This window comes from Symsagittifera roscoffensis, chromosome 9 (genome assembly GCF_963678635.1).
Source record: "Symsagittifera roscoffensis chromosome 9, txSymRosc1.1, whole genome shotgun sequence".
Lineage (NCBI taxonomy): Eukaryota > Metazoa > Xenacoelomorpha > Acoela > Convolutidae > Symsagittifera > Symsagittifera roscoffensis.
This window is the reverse complement of record NC_087070.1, coordinates 456,602-480,739: the sequence shown is the minus strand read 5'-3', so window position 1 is coordinate 480,739 and position 24,138 is coordinate 456,602. Positions and strand designations below refer to the sequence as shown.

The window sequence follows — 24,138 nt, the reverse complement described above, 5'->3', positions numbered from 1 at the left end:
ATTGCAGCATGGGCTTAAGCCACTCAAAAACTCTAACGGCTGTACCACTGCTGGAATTTTTTTGTTTTGTTACTCTTTTGAACTTTAAATGCAGGTTTTTGAAAAAAAAGACTGGATTTTTATTTGGCCTCCTTGAGTTAATGGACTTTTTTCCAATTGTCTATTGGCTATGTGAATCTGGCTGACCAGTGTAGCTGAGTTGAAGATGTTTTTAATGTGGGTGAATTGTTTGTTTTCAGGAGTAATGAAACTCAGTGATTTATTTGTCTTCTGTGCAGTTTTGGTGGCTGCTCATGCAGATCATAAAACTCTGATCTTAGTTGAAAATTATGGCGTCAAAGAGACGCATTCTATTTTTCTAGGCTATCTTACCGGATCAGGGCATGAACTGACATACAAAATGGCCGACGACTCTACATTAACGCTTTTTCAGTTTGGGGAGCTCGTATACGACAATGTAATCATTCTCGCGCCGTCTACCCAAGATTTTGGTGGCGACTTGAGCTCGGCTACTTTCGCCGAGTATGTTGATTCTGGTGGAAATGTATTCGTTATTGCTGACTCTTCAATTGGAGATGCCATTCGCGATTTTGGTTATGAGTGCGGAATTGAGTTTGAGGAATCTGGTACGAAGGTAATTGATCATCTTAACTTCGATTTTGCCGATGAAGGGATGCACTCTCGGCTGTTTATCGACCCAAAACAAGTAATGGACAACAAATTGATCACTGGCGGTGTCCCTGTGCACCCTGTTTTGTATGATGGCATTGGCATGCTTTTAGATGACGAAAACGAACTTCTCATCCCAGTCATAACTGCTACGTCAACCGCTTACAGTTTCTTTCCAGCCGATAAAATCACCGAGCATCCCGAAGCTGTAGGAAAAAGTACGACTCTTATCACTGCTCTTCAGGCTCGAAACAATGCCCGAGTGATGTTTGTAGGCTCATTAGAAATGCTCTCTGACAAAATGATCCTCTCGCCAGTTAAGAAAGCAGGTACCGATAAACTTCACCCCAGTAACGGAAACGCTGCGCTGATCCAGTCGCTTCTAAACTGGACCTTTAAAAAAGTGGGAGTATTGAGAATTGCCGAAGTCAATCATCATCTCAAAGGAGAAGTTGAGCCTCCTTCGTATTACACGATTACTGAAGACGTCGAATACAAGATCAAAATTGAGGAGAAAATGGATGGAAAATGGGTTGAGTTCAAGAATCAGGATGTGCAGATGGAGTTTGTGCGAATCGACCCATTCGTGAGGCTTGCGATGAAAAAGGAAAAGGGATTTTATGTTACGAAGTTCAAGCTTCCAGACGTGTACGGTGTGTTTCAGTTCAAGGTCAACTACAAACGAGAGGGATACACTTTCCTCTCTAGCGCCACTCAGGTAACTAGCCTGTAGATTAGTTTTTCATGAATAGAGCGAGGGCTTAGTTTGCGGCCATTGTTCGAGTTGCTAATGCCATTCTTTTGGTTACCCTCTCATATTACGAAAGTCTAGCAAACGTGTGGACTTTTTCCCGCTTGTTCTAGCGAACTTCGGGATCCTAAGGTCGGGGTGAAAGTCCCGGCCGGACTTTGTATTTTGGATATTCTTGGAAATTATTTTCTGGGAAACTTAAATGTCAGACTATCGTTTTTCTGCGCATTTTCGTCGGTTTACTTTCCACGACATAGATTTTTTTCATGTACAAGCTGACTATCTTTGTATAGCAAATGATGCGAAGTTCTGCTAATATTACTATAATTTTTTTGGTTTTCTTGGTATACTATTATAAGTTTTTAATAATACAAATTATTAACACAGAAGCAAAACAGAGCTTCGCAACACATTGCATGCTCGCCCATGCAAATATTGCCAACAGATGGGTCGAAAAGGGTAAAAAGATCCAAGGAAACCGACAAATTGATCGAAAAACTGGAGCGCTCTTTAAAATTTGAATATCTTTTTTACCATTGTTATCTATTTAGATAAAAAACTGGATCAATTATTATTTTTCATCCCGCCGTTTTTTCAGAAAAAAAAGTTCATGTATGATACTAGAAGTCATTCTCGTTTTTCGTGGTCTTTACATTTTTGCTGTTCGATTTGCTGTTCTAATGCTGCCACAACAATTTAAACTGTTACAACAATTTATTGGTATATGAGGAATGAGATTTTAGTAGGGTGGCAACTCAGGTATTTTCTGATTCCTGTTGCCGATCTATCGTTTCTATGAACATGATGATCATGGAGACTCGTTTCACAATTGAAAATGACGTTTGTAAGCCATGTTTCAGTCACGGCTGAAACTTATGATTTGTTCGAGACAAGATCTGGTGAATGCGTCTCTCCTTTTTTTTTAGGATAAAGGGCTTCGTGTATCGATAGAAGTGATGAATTGGTAGTGAACATTATGATTTAGAAAGAAAGGAAGAGAAGATGAATTTATTTCTTCAAATTCATAATTATGATAAAATGAAGTATAGAAAGGTTATGAAATTTATGAAATTTCATTTAGTCTCCTGTTTATTTCGATTTCGACTTCTTGTTGGAAGATTTAAGTTTAGCAATGTGATGCATTTTGGTTCGACTTTGGAGTTGATTATTTCTTTTCGCCTCTGTGTCAAAAATTCATTTTTTTAAATGCATTAGAGCTTTAAGTCCATGGCTGCAGTTGTATCTGAAGGTTGCGGGGCCAGGTGCGCAATCGTTTTTTGTTTTCGCGAGTCGCCTGAAATCCAGAAGAGCTAATTTTACATCCATGTGTTCCAATATACTCAGATCGCGCCGCTCGTGTGATTAAATGTTTTCGGAGACTCCGTTTACTCTAGGTTGACAACCGATGTTTGCCACTGGCTGCTCACCAAGATTACAATTGCACCATAGTTATTATAAGCTATTTTTTCAATAAACTGTTGAAGAACTTTTTTGTAGTTAGCTGATAACAGGACAGCTAAAATGGTGTTGGAATAAACTTTCCAGTAATTAAAGATCAGTTAAAATAAATTTTCCCTTACCTTAAGTTTTCAATTTGAAGAGATTTAGATGTTTATATTACATGTGCATAGGTGCCTGTGCGACCTCTGAAGCACAACCAGTACGAGAGGTTCATCCCAGTCGCCTACCCCTACTATGTGAGTGCATTCTCCATGATGATCGGAGTACTCCTCTTCTCCTTCGTCTTCCTACACTACAAAGACCCGACCACCTCCGCTTCCACAAAGCAGAAGTCTCAGTAAACAGAACAACGCTTGAAATGGAACTTAATCCTTCATGAAATTTGCTATTTTCCAGTTCCTCAACTCAAGCTCTCACATCAAAAATAATATTGAACTCCCCCATTAGAAAAGGAAAGGAAGAAAAATGTTGAATACAATTACCTATAATGCATAAATGAACAAAACTTCCATTCTCTAGAAGATTTTGTTCGATTTCAAATTTATATAATTCCTTTCGATTGTCAGGAATTGGAAGGTAGATCATATTACTTGAGATAATGTTATGTTTGTGCATTTACTAGAGGTATCCTTTCTGCATTAAGTCGAACTAGTTTTTCTGGTTTGAAATCAGACCAATTTGTTCCTTGTGTTGTAAATAGGTGAAGGTGTCCCACATTGTAATGAAGTTATAATTACGTCCCTATTAGTGCAGCCAATTGTTATGTGCCCATTTCCTTAGAGTTATTTTTCGAGAAGTTTTGGAGAAAAGATTTTGCTAGAACTTTTACAGGAAAAATTTTGCTAGAACTTTTACAGGAAAAATTTTGCTAGAATTTTTTAAGGTAATAGTTCAAGTTTGTTCCAAAATTTACCAAATGATTGAAGGTTAAAAATTGACTTTCTACTAATTTTTGTGACTTGTACGTTTCATTGTCAAAATCAACCTTTATTGAAACCCGATGTGCTTTTGATGATTTATTTGCATTCAATTGAGTGTGTCCGTTAAATGATGGTTGTACCATTGACTTGATGTAATAATATGTACCTATTATATATACATATCTATTGTCTTTTATCGGCCTAAAAGTTGTACCTTTAATTCATTATTTGGGATAATTTAGTTTTTTTGCTGAAGATGCTTGAATTTTGTTTTACTTGTCTCGCATGCGTACTGACTCTCCCAAAAAGCTAATAGTTTTGCAGCTAGCAGAAAAAACGTCAAAGATGCTATTTCGGTGTGTTGCGAAGGTGGTGACCAGAAAATTTTGGTTTTTTCGAAGCGAGCTGTCAACTCAAAATGAAAGTGCATGTCGGTAGCTCCCCCCTCCTCCTCTAGATAAAATCTGAGATCCACTCCTGGACGATATACAAAACAGTCCAATAAAAATGAGAAAACATAAGGTTGGTTCGGCCCGCCGTATTTTGGTCGGCCGTAATAGGCCATTTGAGTCGTAAAATAGCAAGGTTAGGATTGTGGAATTCGCGAGGAGGACGAGGAAATCCATCCAACCCCTTTCATGCCAACATTTCTCTCGTATTGTTCAAGTAGATGCACATTTGAATGCAAGAAAATGATTTTTTTTTTCAATGATTGACGCCAATTGAAGTCGTGAAATTGGCGAAGAAGAATAGCAATTTTACCGTGAATACTTGATTGATTAATTGTCTCTCCTGGCTTATGTTTGCAAGTGAACGCTGTGATCATGAGTAAAGAAAGTTAAGAAGAAATGTTTATTGCATAATAAGGACGCTTTTAACCGATAACAAAGCTTAAACAACTCTCATGAAAAACATGATAATTAATAATTTCGAATTGTATGGTTCTTGGTTAATATATTTATAACTGCAACAAGTTGGTCACCAATGGCCATGATGACCGTAGTGGCCCCACCCGTATGCATAATGCTCTTGATGATGGGGGGCTGCGTCTTCGAAGTGATTGTAATCCTGAAGCAAAAAATTGTCAGTACAATATAACCATTTCAAATAAAGTTATCTGTTTTTTAGAGCCCCAACGTTTTGAAACAAGCTCAATAAGCAGTTCACGGACAATTTTTCAGAAAATTCCGGACTATTTTTGAAAACCCCATCCGCATGATAAACTTCAATTTAAAGAAGAAATGAACGGGTAAGGGCAAAAATAAAGTTGGGATTGGCATGATTAGATAAACCAACTTATTCCAATTTTTATTTGGTCGAACGAATGCGGTTTTACTTTTTGGGATGCTTTTGAGTTGAAGACGAAAAAATGCATCAGATAGTCTCTGGTATTTGGTTCTAAAGCCTGTTTTTTTGGGTCTCAACAAAAAGTTGTGTATGCCTTAAATGTATACATCAAATGGAGGGGTATTTAAACTTGTACCGCCAAAAAACCAAAACATACTATCTGTATGGCAGCTCCTAGTACTAGTGCTTTCATCTGAACTGTGAGATCTTTGGGGAACTTGAGCACATAATTGTCGGCATTAGTGTAATGTTCCTGAGCCCAATTGGAGAACTCTTTGTATATCTGGCCGATTTTTTGTCCGTCCATTGTCGTCAACTTAGAAATAAAGATTGGAATTAGTAAGTTTGTATAATGTTCTACAGTACGTTGTTGGTCTACAAGCAGCATAAAAACCGGATCTTAGTTTATAATAAATATTCTAAAACAAAGTTTTTTTGTAGAAACGTTAATTAATATTTACGCCATGTTGAAAAGACTTGTTGTGCAGTATTTAATTCCAATAAAGATAATCAACTTGATCTTGCAAAGTTAACAATAAGAGTGGTTATCAACATTATCCAAGGGTGACAGACTGTTCCAAGGACAGCACCTGCTAATAGATTAATAAGCACCACGAATGACAGTTAATTGACAGCTTGCAATTTGAACTAAATAACACTATACGACACTTCCCCTTCAATAGATGAAACTTAAGATGACTGAAAATTTAATGACAACAAGTTGATTAAGAAATACTGATAACAAAAATACTGAGTGCTTAATTAACGAATGAAAAACAACTTTACTGACAACGATTTTTTATCAACTAAAAATCACTAAGCAGTGATGGCGCTTGAGTTTTAGTCAATGAAGACCGACCCTCTCCCTGGGCTAAATAGGCTAATAGTTTTGTTTCATGGTTCAGTTTGATTTTTCCTTTTAGCTTACTTCTTTCCCTCCTTTTCGCTCTGATTGATGAAATCAATCATCACCCCTCCCATTTTGCTCACCGCCGTTCTTTTTCTCCAGCTTCTTCTCGATGCTATAGATCCCGTGTCGTCCTGGCTATCGTCCTGACTGCTATAGGATACTAGTCTGGCCTTCTTTGACGGCCCTTTCTTTTTGCCGGGTGCTTGAGTTGGTTGGTTCCCTGGATTTGATGTAGCCGGATCCCTTGGATTTCTATGCAAATCGCCGCTGCGTGCCGGAATGGTTTCTTGGTCGCTTCCACTATCTGCGTCCCTTTGTTGCATTGCCGTTAGATCTGCGTGTGCGATCTCTGTTGAAGCCGCCGCGGATGGTTGTTTCGTTCGTTTGACCGAAATAATCGGCAGGTTGTCACTGTCTTCCGATTCAGAACCAGTGTTCTCAAATCGGCGGCCGCTTTTCTCCCGTTGTTGCTACTGTGGAGCAATCCTCTTTGTCGCTCGCTCTTTAACTTCCCGCGGAGTTAGCGGTGGTACAATCGATTTTGGTCCTGCTTTAATCTTCTTTGGCGTAGCTTTTGTGGCCACCCCCGATTTCCTAAGCACAACCCCATTATTTAAAGTCAACGTATGCGCGCTCTCTGACTTAACTTTCGAATAAAGCTGTTTATACCTTTTGAGGTTGCGGTTTCCAGTTCGCTGGAATAACAATCCAGAAGGTCCTGGTTGTCCACTGGGGCCCGCGGATTTCAAAATTGACGGTTCATCGTCTTGGTTGGTTGACTGCTCATGGGTTAGTCGGCGTGCGTGGCTCCTGTGGTTTATGTCGTACGCTAAATCCGATCGTACGGCCCAGTTTGTGTCTGCAGAGTGTGGCATATCGTTTGCATTTGGGTCGGCGTTAACTAAACAAGCATTTTTCGTTTTTATAACCCGCGACCAATCCAGATTTTGCAGAGATGATTTTTTTGTAAGGTTTCTTAAGACCGTGTTCGCTTCTCGTCCATGATGCGCCTCAAATGGCGAGATTTTTAATGTTGCATTCTTCGAAAATCTGAGAGCGCCAAGGGCTCTTTCGATCATTTTTTTCAAAGAGTTCGGGGTGTTTTTCTTGGACAAACGTCAGGATGGAATTTTTAAGACTACCTATGGTGCGCTCCACGCATCCAGTTGCCCGGTGATCATTAACATGTGATTTTATTATTTCAATACCCTCCCCATTACAGAATGCTTTAATCTCATTCGACATAAAACTCGTACCCTGATCTACGTGAATTTTCCTTGGCACTCCATGATTTGCTATATAGCTTTTCAAAAACTTCAGTATTTTATCAGATCGATTATTTCCACAGACCATTGCCGAGGGCCAACAAGAAAATCGATCAACCGCCACTAACACATATTTCCGTGATTCATTTAACTAGTTAATGGGCCCCCAAAAATCCAGTTGAACTGATTCATTTGGTTCCTTCGATTCAGGTATATTTCCAAGCTGATTTTTTCTTAAGATCGTTTTTAAGTTCTTATTGGCGGCGGTGCATTCGGGACAGTCCTCAGCTATTGAAGCTATTGATCGGTAAATATACAGGTACCAAACATTTTTCGCTTGATCAAACATGTTGGGTTTCCCGTGATGATTTGCATGAAATCTATTGTTAATCGCAGTTTGTAAGTTCATAGATATTACAAGTTTTTCATCCATCCACACTACGTTCTCCTTTGCCGAAAAATCGTTAACAAATTGAGAATAATAACGGTTCATAGCAGTAATTTTTTCATGAATATTAAATTAGCCCCTTATGACTTGCGTGGTTAATGTCGTACTGTGGTTTATGTCGTCCTAATTGTTCAAGCACAGTCGTCCTAATTGTTCAATCCCTCCGGTCCTAATTGTTCAAGCACAGCACCGAGCCCGTTATGACTTGCGTCGCACACGATCCGAATATCCTTGTGGATATCGAAATGTCGCAATTCAACAATGTTAGACACTTGTTTTTTTAGATTTTCAAACGCATTCTGGCATTCGGGAGTCCAAATGTATTCATTACTTCTACTTAGTAATGGTCGCAACGGCGCGGATGATTCAGCTAACGCTGGCAGATTCTTGTGGAGACTATGTATTGACCCCATGAACGACTTGAGTTGAGTCAAAGTTCGCGGCGGCGTTAATGCTTCGATCGGTTCTGTTTTCCGTACCAGAGGAGTTATTCCAGTTGATGTTGTTTTGTGCCCTAGTCACTCGCATTCCCGTTGTGCGAACCTGCATTTTGATAGTTTTAGAGACATATTTTCCTGTTCCAGTTTTTTTTTAGAATTTTCTCTAGCGTTGCTATATGGTCAATCGCGGTTCCTTTTGATACAACCAAAATATCGTCGATGAACGCATGCGCCTGCGGATATTCCGCAAGAATACAATCCATTGCGCGCTGAAATTCCGCTGGCATCGTAGTGAAACCATAGAATCCGGTCTTGAACCGGCACGTTCCCGTCGATCGACCTCCGATGAGAGAAAAATTACATTGTACACTCGTTTCAGCGCTTAGTGGTAATTGACCATACGCATATGTTAGATCCATCGTTGTAAAAAAATACATCCCCGGATTTTTTTTCGCTAATCGTTTGTCCTACTGTGTCCATTAACTCTTCAATGTTCGGCATTTGATATTTATTCTTATGCACTTGTTTACTTAGTTCCCTGGACTCGAGCGCTAGTTTTGCAGACCCATCCTTGTTTACCTTTATGACGATTGGGGACACGAAATAATTATCCGAGCATTCCGTCAGTTTTTCGATATGCCCTTGTTTCAGTAGTTTATCGATTTCAGTATCCACCTTTTCTTGCAATGAAATGGGAACTCGTCGTCCCTTTTGTTGTACTGGGATGAGGTTTTCAAAAATTCAGCTTGTACTTTATAGTTTCTTATTTCCCCCACCCTATTGAAAAAGTTTGAAAACTGCTTACTGAAATAGGTTTGCCATGAGTCCAACTCCCCCTCTGGCATTGATGGTTCCGGATCCACTTCATCGATGGACCTTATCTGATCCCCTAGTGGTGATTGTTGCACCAACTGTAGTCCGAGCTGAGGCATCAAATCTCTTCCAATTATTGATGGGCGATTTCCTCCTATGACTTTTATTCTTGCGTTTATCGTCCAGCCATTGGATTCTAACGTCACAGCCATCGCTCCAATCATCTGCAGTGGATTGTTCCCATAATCCCGAATTGAACTTTCCTCCTCCGAGAGGGTATCCAGTTTTATCCCCGAAGCTCCCAAGGTTCTTCTCAGTTCACCAATGGTGAAAATTGAAATTGGGGATCCGCTATCAATCCAAACGCGAGTAGATTTCCCATTTACTTTAATCGGCAACTGTGCCCCAGCGATTTTCAATTCCGTGGATCGTTTATGTTTTATCGCCATTACCATATAGTCCCCGTCTGAACTGCTCGAGTCCCACGAGTGCACCACTGGATTCTTGTTTACCCATCCAATGGAACTTGCATGCTGGGACGCTTCTTCGTCCGCTGAATTATCCAGGTGTGTCTCGTCCACATTCTCACGTATCATCCCAACTGCTCCCCGTCCTCGCTGGTTTCCGCGCTTCCCTCTACAGGTACGTTCGTAATGTCCAATTTTATGACAAAAATTACACGTAACTCCTTTTGCCGGACATCTATCTAAATGTTCTCTCGTAAAATTTGGTTGATCGCAGTTGTAGCATCGATTGTTTTGATACAAATTTCCACCTCGGTTCGAGCCTCGCCCTTGATATCAACCTCTGCCTCGTGCGCGATTTTTGCGATATCCTCAACGGATCGTTCCCACCGGTTCGGATTTAATCTGAATCCCACCGCCTGAAGATGATCCTTGGGTTCCCAATGATCCCGTGGCAACATAGGATGTGGCATATTTGTTACCCCGCTCGTACGAGAGGGCTATCCGATAAACCTCCTCCAGTGTTTTTGTTTACCTGCACAGTTCTTTTTGTGCTTCACGGTTATTCATATTGACAATGAATACATCCCTTAGTATACGATCCTCCAATACTCCACAATTGCATCGCGTCGCCAATCCGCTCAGTACGGAATGGAATTGCTCCAAACTCTCATTAATAAACTGTTTCCGAGAGAGAAGCTGATATGTCACGTATGTCTCATTCCTTTCCTTCTTGAATTTCGTCTCCAGTACGTCTATCATCCGTGGGTAACGAACCGTTGAGAGATCCAGATGAGGTCGTCTTTTGTTAAGTTCGTCTTGTCCCTTTTCTCCCAAGCACAAATACAAATTTGAGACCAGAACTTGTTCTGACTCCAGTCGATTCTTCCCATCCACTTCCTCGGGCAAAGCGGTAACTTGAGCGGCAGTGCGAGTCGCTGCGTAATAATAACTTTTCGGATTAATTGAATGCTTAGCCACCATTCCCCATTGGAATCTGTTGATCCAGAATTCACACATCATAGGTGGTTTAGTACACTTTGCTGGCCAAAAGCCTGTAATGCCCAGTGGATCCTTCCCCCCACCTGAGACTGCTGGCTGCGCCATGTTGAAAAGACTTGTTGTGCAGTATTTAATTCCAATAAAGATAATCAACTTGATCTTGCAAAGTTAACAATAAGAGTGGTTATCAACATTATCCAAGGGTGACAGACTGTTCCAAGGACAGCACCTGCTAATAGATTAATAAGCACCACGAATGACAGTTAATTGACAGCTTGCAATTTGAACTAAATAACACTATACGACACTTCCCCTTCAATAGATGAAACTTAAGATGACTGAAAATTTAATGACAACAAGTTGATTAAGAAATACTGATAACAAAAATACTGAGTGCTTAATTAACGAATGAAAAACAACTTTACTGACAACGATTTTTTATCAACTAAAAATCACTAAGCAGTGATGGCGCTTGAGTTTTAGTCAATGAAGACCGACCCTCTCCCTGGGCTAAATAGGCTAATAGTTTTGTTTCATGGTTCAGTTTGATTTTTCCTTTTAGCTTACTTCTTTCCCTCCTTTTCGCTCTGATTGATGAAATCAATCATCACCCCTCCCATTTTGCTCACCGCCGTTCTTTTTCTCCAGCTTCTTCTCGATGCTATAGATCCCGTGTCGTCCTGGCTATCGTCCTGACTGCTATAGGATACTAGTCTGGCCTTCTTTGACGGCCCTTTCTTTTTGCCGGGTGCTTGAGTTGGTTGGTTCCCTGGATTTGATGTAGCCGGATCCCTTGGATTTCTATGCAAATCGCCGCTGCGTGCCGGAATGGTTTCTTGGTCGCTTCCACTATCTGCGTCCCTTTGTTGCATTGCCGTTAGATCTGCGTGTGCGATCTCTGTTGAAGCCGCCGCGGATGGTTGTTTCGTTCGTTTGACCGAAATAATCGGCAGGTTGTCACTGTCTTCCGATTCAGAACCAGTGTTCTCAAATCGGCGGCCGCTTTTCTCCCGTTGTTGCTACTGTGGAGCAATCCTCTTTGTCGCTCGCTCTTTAACTTCCCGCGGAGTTAGCGGTGGTACAATCGATTTTGGTCCTGCTTTAATCTTCTTTGGCGTAGCTTTTGTGGCCACCCCCGATTTCCTAAGCACAACCCCATTATTTAAAGTCAACGTATGCGCGCTCTCTGACTTAACTTTCGAATAAGGCTGTTTATACCTTTTGAGATTGCGGTTTCCAGTTCGCTGGAATAACAATCCAGAAGGTCCTGGTTGTCCACTGGGGCCCGCTGATTTCAAAATTAACGGTTCATCGTCTTGGTTGGTTGACTGCTCATGGGTTAGTCGGCGTGCGTGGCTCCTGTGGTTTATGTCGTACGCTAAATCCGATCGTACGGCCCAGTTTGTGTCTGCAGAGTGTGGCATATAGTTTGCATTTGGGTCGGCGTTAACTAAACAAGCATTTTTCGTTTTTATAACCCGCGACCAATCCAGATTTTGCAGAGATGATTTTTTTGTAAGGTATCTTAAGACCGTGTTCGCTTCTCGCCCATGATGCGCCTCAAATGGCGAGATTTTTAATGTTGCATTCTTCGAAAATCTGAGAGCGCCAAGGGCTCTTTCGATCATTTTTTTCTAAGAGTTCGGGGTGTTTTTCTTGGACAAACGTCAGGATGGAATTTTTAAGACTACCTATGGTGCGCTCCACGCATCCAGTTGCCCGGTGATCATTAACATGTGATTTTATTATTTCAATAACCTCCCCATTACAGAATGCTTTAATCTCATTCGACATAAAACTCGTACCCTGATCTACGTGAATTTTCCTTGGCACTCCATGATTTGCTATATAGCTTTTCAAAAACTTCAGTATTTTATCAGATCGATTATTTCCACAGACCATTGCCGAGGGCCAACAAGAAAATCGATCAACCGCCACTAACACATATTTCCGTGATTCATTTAACTAGTTAATGGGCCCCCAAAAATCCAGTTGAACTGATTCATTTGGTTCCTTCGATTCAGGTATATTTCCAAGCTGATTTTTTCTTAAGATCGTTTTTAAGTTCTTATTGGCGGCGGTGCATTCGGGACAGTCCTCAGCTATTGAAGCTATTGATCGGTAAATATACAGGTACCAAACATTTTTCGCTTGATCAAACATGTTGGGTTTCCCGTGATGATTTGCATGAATTCTATTGTTAATCGCAGTTTGTAAGTTCATAGATATTACAAGTTTTTCATCCATCCACACTACGTTCTCCTTTGCCGAAAAATCGTTAACAAATTGAGAATAATAACGGTTCATAGCAGTAATTTTTTCATGAATATTAAATTAGCCCCTTATGACTTGCGTGGTTAATGTCGTACTGTGGTTTATGTCGTCCTAATTGTTCAAGCACAGTCGTCCTAATTGTTCAATCCCTCTGGTCCTAATTGTTCAAGCACAGCACCGAGCCCGTTATGACTTGCGTCGCACACGATCCGAATATCCTTGTGGATATCGAAATGTCGCAATTCAACAATGTTAGACACTTGTTTTTTTAGATTTTCAAACGCATTCTGGCATTCGGGAGTCCAAATGTATTCATTACTTCTACTTAGTAATGGTCGCAACGGCGCGGATGATTCAGCTAACGCTGGCAGATTCTTGTGGAGACTATGTATTGACCCCATGAACGACTTGAGTTGAGTCAAAGTTCGCGGCGGCGTTAATGCTTCGATCGGTTCTGTTTTCCGTACCAGAGGAGTTATTCCAGTTGATGTTGTTTTGTGCCCTAGCCACTCGCATTCCCGTTGTGCGAACCTGCATTTTGATAGTTTTAGAGACATATTTTCCTGTTCCAGTTTTTTTTAGAATTTTCTCTAGCGTTGCTATATGGTCGATCGCGGTTCCCTTTGATACAACCAAAATATCGTCGATGAACGCATGCGCCTGCGGATATTCCGCAAGAATACAATCCATTGCGCGCTGAAATTCCGCTGGCATCGTAGTGAAACCATAGAATCCGGTCTTGAACCGGCACGTTCCCGTCGATCGACCTCCGATGAGAGAAAAATTACATTGTACACTCGTTTCAGCGCTTAGTGGCAATTGACCATACGCATATGTTAGATCCATCGTTGTAAAAAAATATATCCCGGATTTTTTTTCGCTAATCGTTTGTCCTACTGTGTCCATTAACTCTTCAATGTTCGGCATTTGATATTTATTCTTATGCACTTGTTTACTTAGTTCCCTGGACTCGAGCGCTAGTTTTGCAGACCCATCCTTGTTTACCTTTATGACGATTGGGGACACGAAATAATTATCCGAGCATTCCGTCAGTTTTTCGATATGCCCTTGTTTCAGTAGTTTATCGATTTCAGTATCCACCTTTTCTTGCAATGAAATGGGAACTCGTCGTCCCTTTTGTTGTACTGGGATGAGGTTTTCAAAAATTCAGCTTGTACTTTATAGTTTCTTATTTCCCCCACCCTATTGAAAAAGTTTGAAAACTGCTTACTGAAATAGGTTTGCCATGAGTCCAACTCCCCCTCTGGCATTGATGGTTCCGGATCCACTTCATCGATGGACCTTATCTGATCCCCTAGTGGTGATTGTTGCACCAACTGTAGTCCGAGCTGAGGCATCAAATCTCTTCCAATTATCGATGGGCGATTTCCTCCTATGACTTTTATTCTTGCGTTTATCGTCCAGCCATTGGATTCTAACGTCACAGCCATTGCTCCAATCATCTGCAGTGGATTGTTCCCATAATCCCGAATTGAACTTTCCTCCTCCGAGAGGGTATCCAGTTTTATCCCCGAAGCTCCCAAGGTTCTTCTCAGTTCACCAATGGTGAAAATTGAAATTGGGGATCCGCTATCAATCCAAACGCGAGTAGATTTCCCATTTACTTTAATCGGCAACTGTGCCCCAGCGATTTTCAATTCCGTGGATCGTTTATGTTTTATCGCCATTACCATATAGTCCCCGTCTGAACTGCTCGAGTCCCACGAGTGCACCACTGGATTCTTGTTTACCCATCCAATGGAACTTGCATGCTGGGACGCTTCTTCGTCCGCTGAATTATCCAGGTGTGTCTCGTCCACATTCTCACGTATCATCCCAACTGCTCCCCGTCCTCGCTGGTTTCCGCGCTTCCCTCTACAGGTACGTTCGTAATGTCCAATTTTATGACAAAAATTACACGTAACTCCTTTTGCTGGACATCTATCTAAATGTTCTCTCGTAAAATTTGGTTGATCGCAGTTGTAGCATCGATTGTTTTGATACAAATTTCCACCTCGGTTCGAGCCTCGCCCTTGATATCAACCTCTGCCTCGTGCGCGATTTTTGCGATATCCTCAACGGATCGTTCCCACCGGTTCGGATTTAATCTGAATCCCACCGCCTGAAGATGATCCTTGGGTTCCCAATGATCCCGTGGCGACATAGGATGTGGCATATTTGTTACCCCGCTCGTACGAGAGGGCTATCCGATAAACCTCCTCCGGTGTTTTTGTTTACCTGCACAGTTCTTTTTGTGCTTCACAGTTATTCATATTGACAATGAATACATCCCTTAGTATACGATCCTCCAATACTCCACAATTGCATCGCGTCGCCAATCCGCTCAGTACGGAATGGAATTGCTCCAAACTCTCATTAATAAACTGTTTCCGAGAGAGAAGCTGATATGTCACGTATGTCTCATTCCTTTCCTTCTTGAATTTCGTCTCCAGTACGTCTATCATCCGTGGGTAACGAACCGTCGAGAGATCCAGATGCGGTCGTCTTTTGTTAAGTTCGTCTTGTCCCTTTTCTCCCAAGCACAAATACAAATTTGAGACCAGAACTTGTTCTGACTCCAGTCGATTCTTCCCATCCACTTCCTCGGGCAAAGCGGTAACTTGAGCGGCAGTGCGAGTCGCTGCGTAATAATAATTTTTCGGATTAATTGAATGCTTAGCCACCATTCCCCATTGGAATCTGTTGATCCAGAATTCACACATCATAGGTGGTTTAGTACACTTTGCTGGCCAAAAGCCTGTAATGCCCAGTGGATCCTTCCCCCCACCTGAGACTGCTGGCTGCGCCATGTTGAAAAGACTTGTTGTGCAGTATTTAATTCCAATAAAGATAATCAACTTGATCTTGCAAAGTTAACAATAAGAGTGGTTATCAACATTATCCAAGGGTGACAGACTGTTCCAAGGACAGCACCTGCTAATAGATTAATAAGCACCACGAATGACAGTTAATTGACAGCTTGCAATTTGAACTAAATAACACTATACGACAGCCATTTATAAACGAGAGAAAAACAATGTAAGAGCTGTGCATGACTTTGCGGAGAACCTATTTAGGCGCCTTAGAATAGGTTGCCTCTAAAGATTGCCCTAGTTGATAAGATTTGGCAAGTATGTTATCAGGCTCTTTCGTCACTTCAACTAAGCATCATGTTAATTGTGTAAAAAAGGTACAATTTTTCGTATGAAGACCCAAAAAGCTGGGTGTGATCAAATAAACTATTCTGAACACATTTATTCTTCATAATTTTTCAGTGAAAAGACTTACATTAAGCTCTAGTTGCATAAATACTTGTTGTGAAAAGGATAAGCTGGCAATGTCGGGTGGGGGCCTCTAATTTGCACTTAGAATAAATATCCGAGCTTACATCGAACGTGTATCCGAAGTCAGCGCAACACATGCCACTCTCGCCCGCCAGCTTGAGTGTCTTCTTGCCCCTGTGGTCCACCAACACATACTCCGGCACTCCCCCACAACAACCGCCCTCGTCGCACCGCTCCACGTGGCCTGGCGTAAATGAAAATAAGTTGAATTTTGAATTCGATGTAGGTCCGAATAATCACAGACTTTTGATCATAAAATCTGAAATATCTACATCAGGAATGTAGGGTGATGTAAGTTGAGCCGTATCGTCAACTGTACGACCGTTTCACCAATAATTTCGAATAATGAATCTGCTGTTTCAAAAACAAGAATTCACCGGATTTTTTAGCCCAAAACTTTGCCCAATAGACACAAATATCAAATTATATACAAGTGGTCTTACTAGGTTGAGAAAAGTAATGTAAGACCGAAAATTTTAGGGACCAAAAAATCAATTTTCTATTTCAAACGCTAAAATTACCGAATCATTGTTACGGTTTCTATAGTTTTCTCTGCAGCTAAGATAATGTCATTGAAATTTTGTAAAGGGATTTTGACGGATCAAAAAATGAATTGTTTTCCTTCAGTTTTCCGATTGAAATTTATGAAACTGTCATAAAAAGAACTACACAGGGATTATAGCATTAATAAATTAGACTACATTTGTTTTCAAAAAAGTAAAAACAAATTACTTAACAATTTCAAAAAGTTAATAGAAAAAAGTTTTCTAATTTTTTGCAGATTGTTTTAAAAACAAATTTAACTGCCAAAGAAGCGCTACCATTGCTTTGAATATTAGTTTCCATGGAAAAAACCTAAATTTCTCAGCTTAAAATAAGTTTTTTCTATAATAACACCTTCTTGCTCACTTTGCTCACTCGAAATTAGACTACAAATCAAAAACTTCAGCAAATCGGTTTTTCTCGATATTGAAAAAAAAATTCAACGTTCAAATCACGACTGAGAAAAAGTTTTGATTCACGACTCGAAAAGTACTGATGATTCTTTGTGGTAACTGATTTTGCGTGGAAAAAAAGTATAAAAATCGAAGACGAAGTTCCTGATCACTTTTAGCAACCGCAGAAAACACTGGCTGATAACATTAATGTAATGTGTTAGTATGCGGGTTCTCAACTGTTTTGGCAAAACTGTCACTTTAGACAAGGCTCAGCTGTTGTGGAGCTATGGCTATTTTAACTTCAGTTGTCGAGATAAAACAATTCCATTTAATGGCATCAGCAATTAAAGGCATTGCAAGATAAAGACAGGGGCAAGTCTCCGACGTTTAAGCTTTAATGTCTATTTTGATTTTTCATTTAAATAATATTTTTTTCACTTCCGAGTGCAAGTGACTTGTATTCGGGAACTAGACTTTTTTCAAGTCAGTAATTTTTTCGACAAATTCTACTGATATGGTCAATTCTGCTGAGTTGCTCAGTTTCTCGAAATTTCAAATTCAACTCTTTCTTATTTCATTTGAGGCATTACTCATTTTTAACCAATTGATTTGTGTTTTCGTTCTAATTTATGCCGGCTGATTTTCTAAATTTTTAGATTGCAGTTTACATCTGGTACATTTTCAAGCTATTTTTTTTCCAAAGCTTAGTTGTTTTTAACTTTTGATTCGAATTAAAACAGGCTGAATGAAAATATATAAAATTTGATTTCTTATATACTTTTTGAGAACTACTTAAACTTTTCAAAAAGTGGTTTCAATGGAAAAATTGCTCACTCCCCTGTCTGCCTGCATAAACACTTTGTCTTTCTCTATTTTACGCCACTTTATACATCCTTCAAAAATTTGTGTGGGACGATCTTCTTATCCCATTTTTGGGAATTTGCCGTTTTCTCGAAAACTGCCCTCCCAAGTTTGAGATTTTGGGTTCAATTAACAGCAAGGGCTATAAGAAGCTCCCCTGCATATACAGCTATTTCCAAACTTTTTTACACAAAGTTGTGGTCCTCAGAAAAGTCCAAATTTTGATGTTTTCTGTTTTTGAAACTGTTCTTCTTAGATAGAGATTTATGGTCCTCGGGACAGACACTTTTTGTTTTTTTTAACCGTTTTTTTAAATTTTACGAATTGTCTCGAAATCTACTCTCCCAAATCTGTGGGAGGAACGATTGTGTGCGAGGAACTTTCCACCCAAATTTTAGAAATTGGTCACTTTCTCAATAACTATCCTCCCAAATCTGAGACTTTGGGTTCAATCGAAAGCATGGGTTACTGGAAACTTCACAGCACAAGCAGCTGCGACAAAAGTGTTTTCTAAAACACTTATGGCCTTCAGAAAAGTCAAAATTTGATTTTCTGACTTTTTTCGAACTTTTTCAAGTCTCTTAAAGTCTCCTATGTTTTGAGAAAGAAATGTTATGACCTCCGGAAAATTTTTTGAACTTTTGACTGTGTCGGTTTGGCTGCTGCATACACCGATACGCCCTGTTTTTGTAGAAAAAATTATAGCCCTCTGAAAAATCCCAAATGATTTTTTTTCATGACAGTTTTTTGGATTTTTTTGTTGTTCTTAAAAAGTACCCTTCCAAATCTGAAATTAAAGATCCATCCGTATAAGCAGTTTGCAGAAATTTTTCTTACAGAAACTTGACTCCTTGAGTTTTATGAAAAAATGTTCTTGTGTCCTTTGAAACGTCGACAATCTTGAAACTTTCGCCTGTTACATACTTTAGTAGAATATGGACTACTACAAAAATTATGCATTTTAACGCGCATAAGTAAAACATAAGTTAAAAATCAAACAGGTTTAACTCGGCTCTAGTTTTAACTATAACAGAATTTCTACTGACATGGTCAATTCTGCTGACTGGCTCAGTTTCTCGAAATTTCAAATTCAACTCTTTCTTAGTTTATTTGAGTTGCATTACTTATTTTTTTCCAATTGAATTGTGGCTTCGTCCTAATTTATGTTGGCTGATTTTCTAATTTTTTTTAAAATTGCAGCTTACAAAATCTGGTAAATTTTTCAAGCATTTTTGCTTGAAAGATTGTTGGCCTTGTTTTTGCTTCGTAAGTTTTATTAAGCTTAGGATTATAGCTTGACGTTTTTTATGGCTACATTTTCGTTTAGGGTAGAACCAATTTTTTTCATCTTAGCTGACAGTCGATCAATGAGTCTAAATGTTTGTTAAGCGTGCGTATGCACATCATCCGAGGCAAAAAGAGAAACAGACAATGCTTAGACAGGCTGCAAAGCCTTTCATAGATCCTCTGCGTATCGCAGGAACGACAATTATTATTTCTACAGATTAGTTTCAAGGAAAAAGGCAACTTGAAACTAAAACTTTTTGAAATTCTTCAGAAAAGTTACTTTTCCGGCTCAACTGGTGTCTGCTCAAAGATTGCTGGCCTTGTTTCCGCTTCGTAAGTTTTATTAAGTGGCTAATTTGAATTTGAAATGTCTTGCTTGGCATGTTTTTTTGGAACTCCTGAATGATAAAAACAGGTATTACGCTGCTACGAAGTTGCACTTCGCATCCACAAGCAAAAAATATGAACGATAACGCTACTGTGAAAAACTCAATGAGTAAAACTTTGTGTCTACAAAGTTTGTTAAGTGACGCACGCGCCAACTATGGCTCTACATAAATGCTAAGTGATGCAAGCCAATTATGACGCATTAACAAAACCAGTCCATTTGAAAAAAAAAATTTACCAACTACTATGCCTCAATTTATAGAGCGGACGCATTTTAATTAGTATACGAAAAAGTTCATTAAAAACAGCCGACGCTGCCCAGGTTCAAACGCTATGATTTTGTTGCGGGTCTCCTTCCCTACCACTACGCTACAGATCCATGATACCTGGAAGCTAAAGTGCTATTTGTAATATAATAGTTTTTGTTAATATCCTTAGCATTGGCTGTACTTAATAGCTGGTGAACTCTAATTTTTGTAACGAACACTAATATATTGGCTGTACTTAATAGCTGGTGAATACTGATATTTGAACACACTTTCAAAATGAACATGAATATTTGCGACTTAGGTTGGAAATTAAGAGAGTTCATACTATCACACAAGCTTTGCTTGTGTAAAAAAAGTGTATTGGACTGGATTTTTTAAGTCGGAAACTATTGGACTGGATTTAGACTGGATTTTTGTAAAACGCTTTGGAAAATTTTACAAACTTTTTTAAAAAAGTTTAATTTTTTTTCCCAAAAAACTTTTAATTGATTTACAAAAAAATGTTATCCTTAGAAAGATTACCTACAATCTCATTTATGTGTACTTACATTTTCTTCTGGTTTCTTTTTGCTTTACCTCTTTGTCTACAGCTTTCGAAAACTCGTGGGGGAATTTTTGACCAATGTTATTACTCAAAAACCAACCTACCCAATCTGAGATTTTAGCTTCAATGAATAGAAAGGATTTGAAAAGCTCTTCTCTGTAAGCGGCCATGCCCAAATTTTTTTAACAAATAAAATTATGGCCCTCGGAATAGTCAAACTTATGATTAAGTTACCGTTTTTTGAATCTTGAATTTCTCTCGAAAACTAACCTCCCACACCTGAGGCTGCGGCTTTAATTGAGATAAAGGGTAATGGGAAGCTCCTCTGAATTAGCGGCCCTAACAATTTATTGTCCTCGGAAAAGCCAATTTTTATGAGCATTTCATTTGGAAATTTTATGCGTTTTACCAAAAAACACCCTCCCATATCTGAGATAATGTTTTCAATCCAAAGAAAAAGTTGTGGGAAGCTCCTTTGCATACGCGACTACGCCAAAAAAATTAGACAAGAAAAGTGTGGCCCTCGGAAAAGCCAAAAAGTCAACAAATCAGAAAATTGACTTTTCTGAAAATCATAGCATTGAAATTGAGCGTAGCTGCATACATGAAGAAATTCACCTTATCTTAAATTTCGATCAAACTCAAAAACCCAGCTTTGACAGGTAGTTATCGAGAGAAATCAAAAAGTTTCAAAATTTTTTTTTTAATTCTCTCGATAACTGCCCTGCCAAAGCTGGGTTTTTGGTTTGGTTTTTTGACTGAATTTCTTCATGTATGCAGCTACGCTCAATTTCAACGCTATGATCTTCAGAAATGTCATTTTTCTGATTTTTTGGTTTTTTTTATAACTACCCTGCCAAATCTGATATCAATGGTTTAATCAACAAAACAGCTTGTTGCAAGCTTACCTTTATAATTTGCTAAACACAATTAATTTTAGAACAAAATCTTGGCCTTCCAACAATTGAAAGTTTTGAAACTTTGACCGTTTTTGGAAGTTTTTTTGCTTGACCTGAGAATGAGATAACCCATAGATAACCTTTCTGTTACAAGGGCTGAGAAGCTTCTGCAGAAAAAAATCGCGCAGGCGCTTTTTTTGACTGAAATTTTCATCTCAGATTTGATGGGGTAGTTTTTGGGAAAATGTTTCAAAAATCGGTCAAAGTTCAACAACTTGACTTTCCAAAATCCTTAGCTGATTTGTGCTAAAAGCAGCTCATGGCTGTTAAAGTAGAGAGGATTGCAAAAATCGGGCTTCTCGATTAAAAACTGAAGCTGAGAAATGACACGGTCATTTTTGAGTAAACTTTTAATTCGAGAAACCCGATTTTTGAGTCTTTTCTATTTTACCGGCCACGACCTGCTTTTACCAGAAATCAGTTACGGATTTCGGAAAGACAATAGAAAAATTTTGGATTTTTTTAATAACTGCCACATCAGATCCGAGATCAACATTTTATTGAAAAGAAGCGGTTGAGCGAAGTTTTCATGCAGAAGCGATTAATTCTTAAAATTTTGTAAATAAAAAGTTGTTGATGGAAAAAACATCCAAAAAAGATTTCACTCTTCTCACTTATTTTATAAGGGAAAAAACTAGAGTTTCGGGCAAAATCCAAGTTTTGAAATTATGCATTTCGTTCCGCATCATTATAACAAATTCAAAAAATGTCAATTACGTACCTCCAGCAGTAGTATGAGGGGCCGCCAGGAATCCTTAGGGGGGGGGGGGGGGCAAAATCACCTAAAAAAAGGCGTGGGCGACTAAGATCCGACACCTAAGGGGTCCAAATTTATCTTGTAGTCAGCCGGCATTTTGCTGGTGGATTACAAGATCCTCACTTGAGGATCCAGATTTTTGGGTGGCCTCCCCCCTGAGGATTTTACCAAGAGTCATATACCCATGTAGCAAATTTCTAGATCCCTGGCGGATAATTAAAGTAGGATCCTTAATTTTTTACATTCATTTTCTCAGTTCTTTTACATTCATGTTTCTTTTCCTTCTTTCATTCCTTCAGAATGCATGATATTTTGCCGCCGTCATTGACCGCTAACATTTCCCTTTAATTTTGCAGGAACATTTCTTTCCAGCTTCGAATTCTATTTTGGTGTTTGGAATTACTTTGCTTGGCTAAATCAAATTTCTCCCGTTGCGTTTGTTTATTGAATTTATAGCGGCGAGTAGAACTTAATTGGAAACAAAGACAAGTGGTATTTGCTCAAATTAGACCGGACAAATTTTAGAAACAAATTGTCTATTACTGATTGTGGTAAGTATGCAAATTAAAATGAGCTTATTTCACAAATGAAATATAAATATGGGTATGGTTTTTTTTGCAAATTAAGCTTTACAAATATTACAAGCAAAATATTAATCAGAGTGGGGTAAATGAAATGTGAAAAGTTATTTTAGTTAATTAATCATTGTCTAATTAGGAGCGGTTTAAAACCCTTCTACTTTTCTTGGCAATTACTGGAGAGTTATTTGCACTCTCCGAACTGGTATTATCTAATTCACTGCTATTTCCGTCAGCCGCCATAGTATTGTCACGTTCTTCTTGAGCCTCGAACGCAATGTAAGGATTGTTTGGGTAGGGTTTATCTACAGTTTTAGAACTGCCAGTTAAATCTTCACGCAATTCTTTCTTAGTGTATTTCCTTGGGTCTGGCGGTGACCAGTCCTGGGTCTGGCGGTGACCAGTACGAGTCATTAATATTTATAAAATGTGACGATATATACGAGGAACTAAAAGAAATGGGACACTTGTTTGACTTCTCGAACTATCCCAAACAATCACCACTGTATAATGAAACCCACAAGAAACAGGTGCTAATGTTCAAGGACAAGATGGGTGGAGACTTGATAGAAGAATTTGTAGCACTCAAACCGAAATTATATTGTCTTAAACTCAAAAGTAAGTAGTAAAAATTAATCAAATTCCAAAAACCCAATGACAGAAAAAATAAATAAATTTGGTTGGCACCTTTAATACCTTTCACAATTTCCTTTTTTCTTTTTGCTTTTATGATAATTTGTGGATTACTTACATAAACAGAGCTCATTTTTAAAACTAATATCTGTTTTTTTTTGTTTTAGATAGGAGCAACAAAGTCTCAGCGAAAGGAATCTCTTGGTATGCACAAAAACAGCTGACATATGATCGCTTTAAGGACGCCCTATTCAACCACAGAAAATTTCGAGTTAAAAACACGAGCTACAAACTGTCAACATAAATAAATTAGCGTGAACAGCTTTGGACACAAAGAGATTCCTCCTCGGTGACCTGGTAACCTGTTTACCTTTTGGTCACTTTTTGACCCGCGAAGGTGAATTTAATAACCAAATTTTACTCGACGACTGGGATGGTAGTTTAGAAAATGACCCTTGTTCTTCTTCGAACACCGTTTTCGATAACTTTAATACACAGCCAATTCAAAAGGAAATAAATATTAAATAAAGCTATCAGTATCGGAGTACAATAGCTCGAGATTAAAGTTTGGCTTCATTTGCACATAGTGGGTTTCGAACATGTATTTTTTTGCAATGTCTAATATTACTGCGCCAACGATCGTTGGCTTATCCCACCGGATTGAGCTCGGTTTGAATGTTATTGTAATGACTTCTATGAGCTCTGGCACAACTTTTGCAGTAGCTCGGTTTCGTTACGCACTATACTCATTTTTGTTCTGTTTCGTTTGCTTTCCATCGTCTTGCCGAAAGATGAGTTTATTATGAGCTTATAAAAA

The 24,138-nt window shown here is 39.1% G+C and overlaps 2 protein-coding genes across 2 annotated transcripts; one reads left to right on the top strand and one right to left on the bottom strand.

Annotated features, from left to right (window-relative positions):
• The first annotated feature begins 243 nt into the window (after positions 1-243).
• Positions 244-4,038, top strand: LOC134854518 (dolichyl-diphosphooligosaccharide--protein glycosyltransferase 48 kDa subunit-like). The gene is made up of 2 exons (XM_063870815.1): positions 244-1,387; positions 3,052-4,038. The coding sequence occupies exons 1-2, from the start codon at positions 245-247 to the stop codon at positions 3,220-3,222; spliced, it is 1,314 nt and encodes a 437-aa protein (XP_063726885.1). The 5' UTR covers position 244; the 3' UTR covers positions 3,223-4,038.
• Positions 4,039-4,765: 727 nt separating this feature from the next.
• Positions 4,766-23,102, bottom strand: LOC134854359 (uncharacterized). The gene is made up of 4 exons (XM_063870581.1): positions 22,850-23,102; positions 16,153-16,292; positions 5,306-5,464; positions 4,766-4,869 (listed from the first exon to the last, which is right to left on the bottom strand). Exons 1-4 carry the CDS (start codon positions 23,100-23,102, stop codon positions 4,780-4,782), a joined length of 642 nt encoding a protein of 213 aa, XP_063726651.1. The 3' UTR covers positions 4,766-4,779.
• Positions 23,103-24,138: the final 1,036 nt, after the last annotated feature.